This window comes from Equus przewalskii, chromosome 7, assembly GCF_037783145.1.
Source record: "Equus przewalskii isolate Varuska chromosome 7, EquPr2, whole genome shotgun sequence".
Lineage (NCBI taxonomy): Eukaryota > Metazoa > Chordata > Mammalia > Perissodactyla > Equidae > Equus > Equus przewalskii.
Genome location: NC_091837.1, coordinates 16,866,966 through 16,874,976, shown reverse-complemented (window position 1 = coordinate 16,874,976; position 8,011 = coordinate 16,866,966). Strand labels below are relative to the sequence as shown.

The window sequence follows — 8,011 nt, the reverse complement described above, 5'->3', positions numbered from 1 at the left end:
GGGCGCGGGGCGGGGCCGGGCGGGGAGCGGGGCTGAGGGGAAGACGGGGGCGGGGCGCGGCGGGGGACCCGGGGGCGGGGCTGAGGGGAAAGGGGCGGGCAGGTGGCCGCGGGCGGGCAGGTGGACGCCGCGGGGACGAAAATCGGGGGCGGAGGGCGGGGCCAGGGGGAACGGAGGAGGGCGTGGGGCGGGCAAGGCGAGGGCTAGGGAGACGTGGGGAGGGGCGGGCGAGCGCGGGTCGGGTAAGACCGGGGCTGGGGGCCAGGATAAAACGCGTGAGGTGGGAGAGCGGAGTGACAAAAAACGGGGGGGGGCCAGGGTAAAACCTGTCGTGGGGGGCGCGGGCTGAGAGAAAACGGGGGGGCAGGCTAAAACCTGTGAGGTGGGAGAGCGGGCTGAGAGGAAACGGGGCGGGGGGGCAGGATAAAACCTGTGGTGGAGGGAGCGGGGCTGAGAGAAAACGGGGTGCGGGCAGGGTAAAACCCGTGGTGTTGGGGAGCGGGGCTGAGGGGAAAGGCGGGGCGACGAGGGCCAGGTACTTGGGGGTTGCGTGGTCTGAAGGGGAAATGAGTAAAAATGGGGGTGGCAGAAACGGGGCAGAGGGCACGCCAGCCACGGAAAACCTAGGGGACGTGGGGCTTAGGGGAAAACGGGGAGGGGGAACGGAGCTAAGCGGGAGTGGGGAGGAGGGTAATGGGTAAAAGAGGGGGTGTGCGGCGGGGCTGAAGGAAAAACGAGGGAGGGGGCACCGGATGGCACCAGTAGTGGAGGGGAGCTGAGGAGAAAACTGAGGGCGACGCGGCAGGGTGACACCCGCGGGAGGGGGGGGGCCAATAAAAAAGAGGGGGAGAGCAGGAGGAGGAGACTGGAATAAAAATAAGGACCTGAAGACACCAGGGATGGGGGATTGGGGAGACAAAAAGCTAACACGAGGAGAGAAGGGGGTTCGGGGACACAGAAGCGGGTGGAAAGCGGGGAGGGGAGTAATGAAGTTAAAGATTAAAATGGGGACCTGGAAGCCAGGAGCCCAAGGGTTCAATGGGAGCCCAGGTGGAGGAGACCAACACCGGGGCTGGGGACCGTGTGCAGGGACAGAGGCAGGGGTGACCTCGGCCCATTTCTTAAAAATGGGAACCCGAAAAAGCCCAGGGGAAAATGGAGAGTGAAACGGAGCATGCCAAGGTTAAAATGGGCGGTGAGAAAGCGTGGCCAGCAAGAGAAAAAGGGGGATCCCAAAAGTGGGGGTCCAAAGACGGACAAACGGGGTAAACGTGGGTGTGATCTCCGAGGGCTGAGGAGAAAGGGGGCAGGAAAGAGGTGCTCAGGGACGGCGGCGAAGAAGTCACTCGGGCAGAGGTAAAATGGGGACTGGGGCTTGGATTGAACACACAAGCACCGTTAAAATGGAGGGACTGGGTGAAAAAGAACGTGGGAAAGTGAGGTTAAGGTAGGAAACACGAATTTGGTTAGAAAAGAAATGGGTTTAAAATGGGACAGTTGTGATAAAGAGCTTAGAGAGCTTGGAGTAAAGTGAAAGGGGGAGAAGGGAATGACCTAAGAGGAAAGGCCTGGAACAGGAAGAGGGAACGGAATTGGGCAACCTCAAGTGAGGTGTCCTGGGGACTACAATTAGCTGAGCCCAGTGAAAAATCTCAAAAGCCATCAGCAACTATGGGACAGGACAGCTGCTATAAACTGTCTTTTCAGACAGACCCTCAGATGGTCCCTGACTCCTATCCTAGCCCTTTAATGTCAGAAAGCATGCAATCTGACCAAAAAGGGGCATGTGTCTGAGGATATGCAGGTAGAAAGAAATGGAAGAACACGTTCCTCAGGGAGATTAGGTAAAGTGAAAGTGTCTCAGTAGGTATAACCGGGTAGGTAACATCTACAAGTCATGGAAAAGAATAAAATGACAACAAGGACAATATTGTTACCGAGATTGGGGAAGCTAGTAAAAAAAAAAATTGGGGAAGGCAATCCCATTTCCCCAAATCTTTCAGTTTATTAATCAAGTCTAAATCAAGATCACGAAAGCATTTATTTAAAAATAACTTTATTCCATAATCTTTTTTTAAAAATCCATATTGTAATCTCAGAACAAATTTCTCCCCAAACCCCGCCCACCCACCATCACCAAATTTTAAACTAAATAATGCAGAGGGACCTGCTTATTCTTTGCAGCAGTTCCTGGCCAGTCCCCTGGTGAGAAATACCAGTTGGCACTTACTGCATCATCATAAATTTTACCCAGCAACGGTGATTTTCCAGGTTTCAGTGCAAGGGTGATAGAAATTTTCCGTCATGCATTTTCTTGCTGCAATAATAGGGCCTGTATGTGCTTGTGAGAATTAGAGCCAATATCAAAGCCACAGGATTATGGGAGCCCCTTCCCTGGTGTCCACCAGATTTTGAAGAAAAGAAATGTGAGTTGTGATAGCCCTGAATTATTTATCTTCCTGGTTCTGATAAGCAGATCTCCTGGTCTCTGAGTTCATAATACATTCTGATAAGATTTTTCAAAAGCACAATGTAATAGCTTGGACTTTGCTACACAAGTCTGTAACCTACTGTCAACATGCTTGTGGATTTGGGGATGGGTTATCTCTTAAAGAAAAGAAAAGCCCTAATTCTTCAAAAATCCTTAAAACTTGAAGACCCCCAGCACCTGGGCTCTTAAGTGACGCAGCCACGTTAATGTGTTCACAGGGCTCAGATAGCAGTGACAGCAGTCACAGCTCTGCTCGTCAAAGGTTTATGGTGTTTGGCACCAAGACCCTGACACTCCCATTTGCTAGTGGAAAAAACCCTGCCTCGAAGATTTTCTATTGTGTGTGTGTGCAAGAGAAGAGGAAGTGGCAGAAAGCATCTCAGTGATCTTGCAAATTATTCTTTGTGTTCCCAACTAGGGATTTTTTTCCTACAGTTTTTTTTCCTTTTTTTAAATATGGTTGCCTCTGCATAATTGACTCTCAGATTCAGGAGCGTACTGATGAAGACTAAAGGAGAAACTAGCTCAGTGTTCAGTGACTTCAGAAGCAACCTATCTTCAGCATCTTGTTCTGAAATGACACTAACTTAGACTGGGTGGAGTGGTTCAGTTCGTGAGGTACCAGGCAGCAAAGACCCAGCCCACAAGAACTGCAGTTCACAGCTATTCCTGAGGGGCGAACGTTGCAGCCAGCTCCTGAGCTGCCCAGCGCTCCGAGCTGGGGACACGGCTCACTTCTAGTGATTTGCTTAGTTTAGTCCCTTCATCCAAGAAAACCGATACCCAACCACACCCGCAGAGTAACCCTGCGGATAACCAGCTGCTCACCTTAGGAGTCCCAGTGCCTGTAATTGGAGAAAGGAGGTTCTTGAAACCCTAGGTTTTGTCCATCAGAACAGGGTATGCAACATTAAAGAGTGCAAATTCAAGTCAGATTTTCACGTTTAGCGCATATCCTTTGCTAAGGTCCCTAACATTTAAGAGATTTGGATGAAATCAGAAAAATAAATCTCTAAATTGTACAGGGATTTATTGGAAACATCAGCAGCTTAAACTCATCACATGTTATTTTCTTTTGAAACTTAGTATTACGGATCAGTGTATCCTCCTAATATCCTTAAATAGGAAGGAAACAAGTTTTCCCATTTCCGAGAGTGAGAAACCGGCCAGATGAGCCGGTCTGCCCAAGGAGTACTTTATCACCAAGATACTCCATTACAAAACATTCCTCCTGCCTCCTTTCAAAGCCACAGGGGAAAGGAAGAATGGGAAAGTCTGAAAGCTAATTGTGCATCACTCAAGAGGCTTCTGTATAAATATGAAACTCTGGAAAATGTGAGATGTCAATGAAAGGCACTTCCTCGTATGGGCCTCTACCTCTTTGGAAAAGAATTGTATCTCCAGGGAAGCAAAAACCATCAGGAGAGCTCTACTAATGCCCTCAGTGGAAACCATGCTACAAAGAAGGAAGAAAAGATGAAAGGCCCAGGCAGCAGCTCGCAGCTTACAGCTGACGGTTTTTTTCCACTAGGGAAGGCAAAGGAGCAGATAACTAACATCCTTTGAGCACCTCTTAGGCACTTTCACATCCAAAAGTACCTCGTTTAGTCCTCACCACAGCCCTGGAAGGTAGGTGTGAGTTCACCTGTTTCATAGATGAGGAAATTGAGGCCCAAGGGAGAGGAAAAGCAACCTGCGCCACCCCACAAAACAAGTCAGGGGCAGGGCTCAGAATCAAGACTGAGTGTCCAACTGCAAAACCCGAACCAAATGGCCTCCCTCTGATGAGCATCAGTAGCTGACACCTCCTCACCTTTTCCAGGGAGCTGACATTTGTCTGGTTTCTCAGCTCACCTGGGCAGTGAAAAAGTGTCCTTGTCACCCCAGGCTAGTCCCTGTGTGCTGGGGCTGGGTGGTTACAGACCTTTAATAGTGGCAAAGGGCACTGAGGCCAAGTGCCTCCCCCTACTCCTGTCCCTACAAGTCAGCATCAGTCAACCTGGACAAAGCCAGGAGTCACAGGGAAAGGGGCATCTCAGACGCCAAATGCAGCTGTCCCTGACACGCTGCCTGTTCCCAAAGCTTTTTAACATCCTTGAGAAAACTTACAGCACGTCAAGCCAATTTAGGAAAAAAATGTCAGGAAAAGTGTGTGTGTGTCTTTCCTTTTTACCAAGTCCCCCAAACCTTTTGAAGCCCTCAGGCAGGGGTGCAGGTCAAGTCAAAGCAGAATGCAAAGCTCATCTTCAGCGTAGCTTTCCAAGCTCTCAAGACAGGATAGTGAAGGACAGTTCTCTTCTTCAAACTGGCCTGTCCTGTTCTTGAACGATGTCACTCTGCTGCTCACTGCTGTCGTCTGTATGGAGGGAAAAATAGATGCGACTCTGAGTGATCTCAGCAGGATGACTCTGTTTTCACTGTCAGTCTTCCAACATCTCGATTTCCAGGCCTTTACTGCTGTGCCTCAGAATTGGATTTCACGGAGGGGCAGGTAGAGCAGGGGCTGTACTTCCCGTTCACCTGTTCTTCTCACTCAGAAGGCTCTAGGCTTGCCTGACGCTGTCCACGCTTCATACTCTTGGCTCATGTCATGCCCCTCACCTACAACGCCCTCTCTCCTGCTTATTCAAACTCAACTGTCCTGAGACACGTGCCTCATATCCCGCTTCTTCCATAAAACTTCTCCCAACCAACACGCCCCTCAAGACTCTCATCTTACTCTGAAGTCCTGTAGTTTTGAAACGTATCATCCATTAGGCAATTAATCAAATTCCTCCTTGTGACAGCTCCCCTGCTGCTCTCTCACAGTGTTGGTTAGATCTTGCTTCCATTTTTATTTTCCCCACGTGTTTTGGTCTGTTCACACTAACTGGTCTCATAAAGCACCCTGCATGCAGATATCATCGGTCTTTCTTTTTTATTCCCTAGCAATGCCCATCTCGACCCTCTCCCAGAGCAGGCCTTTGTTAAATGTTTGTCAATTTAATTGTCCTGTTGGCAGTTGACAGTAGATTCTCAGGCTCTAGATTAAACTTTAACTATCTTCCCAAGCCTTTAAAAAACCATACTCACCCCTAGAGATTTCCTACTGGGAAGCTCACCACAACCCACCAGAGTGCTTTTAAGGAAAAAGAGCTTACCTTGCAGAGCCTGGAGTCCATTGCCCATCCGGTCTACGTCCCCATTCACCAGTGCGGTCACTCTGTGAATGTGGCCATGCTTGTGTATTTCTTTTGGCAACTCCTCCCTCTCATTTGCGTCCTCCTCCTCCACTCCTGCAGCATCTTCCTCCTCCTCCACCTCTTCCTCTTCTGAATCCACCAAAACCATGACATCATTCATGTCTTGCCCCCTAATTTCCAAAGGGGAAGAAATAATCAGGAAGATACCCTGTTTTTTCCAACGTCAGCCCTCGCTGAATAGGAAGTACTAGATTCTTTACAACCCCTTTGGTAACGTGGAAAATTATTCATGCATTGAACTTGGGTAAGTCACAAGACGACAGTGTGATTGTAACTTCTGAAGAAGATGCTACCACAGGTTGTTACAGATAATCCTATCTTTTCCTGGGTGAGTTTTATCCCTCCCCCCTGGCTCCTCTGGCAGGTCACCTCATTGTCCCAGGCACCTACCTACCATTTTGAGGCTCCCGTCAAAACAAGTACACAAGTGTTCTGCTCCTTTCCTGAAATGCCCTTATTTCTGCTCCACTTACTGAATTTTTTCCTCCTCTTTGTTATTCAAGGCCCAGGTAAAGTCCTCTCCCTCCCCCTGAAGCCCTGAACTACGACCACATTTGGAGTCCGTGGCCAGCGGTTTAGCATTTAGTTCTCTAGTTCATTACTGGTGTTGCCGACCCAGCCAGACTGTACATTTCTAAAGGAAGGAAGAACCCATGCCATGGGCCAGTCACAGTCCTAGGAGCATCACATTCTCATTTAATCATCACAGTCTTCCTGTGGGAAACAGATAAGGAGGCAAAGGCTCAGAGAAGGTCAGGATTTTCCGTGATATCAAGGCTTGGGAACTGCAAAGCTGCGATTTGAACTAAGGTCCACTAACCCCAAAGCCTTTTCCCACTATGCCACCCTACCACCTCCTCTGAGAAATAAGCCTGGGAATGACACACTGACTGGGAGCATGGCCCTCAAATATGGGAGGGGGGGGGGAGGTACATTTTCCCATGAAAGATGGTCCCAGAACAACAGTATCCCATTATTATGAATGGGTAAAGAGAAACAAAGAGAAAAGTTCTTTGTTCCCACTCAGATTCTCCTTAGGAAATAAAATACATGAGTTCCATTTAGTAACTTTGCCCCTACTGAGGTTTCCTTTTGGGAGGGGCTTCTTGGCATGTTCAGACTAGTCTTCCAAAACATGTTGGAACCCTATGACTTATTCTTCCTTTTAGCTCTTTTTAGAAAATTGGATAAAATAAATGCATGAATGACTGGGCTCAATACGTACACGCTGTCTTCGTGCCTCAGCGACAGACCAGCAATGTGCCTTGCCCTGAGATCTGGCATTGTAAAAAGAGCACAGACTTTGGAATCAGTCAGACCTGGGTCTGAATGCAAGCATTGCTGTTTACTTCCTGGATGAGCTCGCAGAAATTACTTCACTAAGCCTCCAGCTCCTTGTCTGGAAAATGGAGATGCCTCTTCTACCATGAAGAGTTTATGAAAGGGTTTCTTTTTTTTTTTTTTGAGGAAGATTAGCCCTGAGCTAACATCTGCCAATCCTCCTCTTTTTGCTGAGGAAGACTGGCCCTGAGCTAGCATCCATGCCCATCTTCCCCTACTTTATATGTGGGATGCCTGCCACAACATGGCTTAACAAGCGGTGCCATGTCCGCACCCAGGATCCGAACCAGTGAACCCTTGGGCTCCCAAAGCGGAACGTGCAAACTGAACCTGCTGCACCACTGGGCTAGCCTTTGAAAGGGTTTCTAATAATGCCTAATGAAGCCCCTAGCCCAGTGACTGACAGCTGGTAGGTTGTCAATGATAGTTGCTATTACTGTTCTTATGAAGGAAACAAAACAACAGTGAAGAAAGATCATGGAAAAAGGGTTTTTGATTTGATTTTAGGGAATACTCACCTGAAAGTGTTTCCTACTGCAGGGAGAAAGGAAAAAAAAAATTAATATCCAAGAACATCTATTTCAGCCTCACAGAAGTTTTTAATCTATGTAACATTTACAAAACAATGGACAATGAGAAAACTGACCCAAAATGAGAGGTGGCAGGTGTTAGGAAGGATTGAGTGCTTCACTGTTACACATCTGGACCCAATGAAGAAGCCTATAGAATGGGACTTCAGGTGGAGACAAAGCAGGGCCTCCTTCCCCCACCCACACCCTTTCAAGAAGCCTGAAAGATAAGCAGAGGGACCCCAGAAGTCCTTACCTTTCCAGCAGAACACAGGGCTGTAATACAACATAAGCCCTGAGATAATGGCCAGTCCCAGCAGAAGAAGGCTCACGATAGTGCCCACAATTCCACCAATATTTAAAGGTTC

General features: G+C 48.5%; 1 protein-coding gene across 3 annotated transcripts in view; it reads right to left on the bottom strand.

Moving 5' to 3' along the window:
- Nucleotides 1–3,504: 3,504 nt before the first annotated feature.
- VSIG10 (V-set and immunoglobulin domain containing 10) overlaps nt 3,505–8,011 on the bottom strand; it is a 38,023-nt gene continuing 33,516 nt past the window's right edge. For all 3 annotated transcript variants that reach the window (XM_070628813.1, XM_070628815.1, XM_070628814.1), the window contains 4 exons: nt 7,900–8,010; nt 7,593–7,608; nt 5,632–5,843; nt 3,505–4,847 (listed from right to left, as the gene is read on the bottom strand). In XM_070628813.1, coding sequence (XP_070484914.1) covers nt 4,792–4,847; nt 5,632–5,843; nt 7,593–7,608; nt 7,900–8,010 — 395 coding nt within the window. In that variant the 3' untranslated portion in view covers nt 3,505–4,791. The remainder of the gene's footprint in view (nt 4,848–5,631; nt 5,844–7,592; nt 7,609–7,899; nt 8,011) is intronic.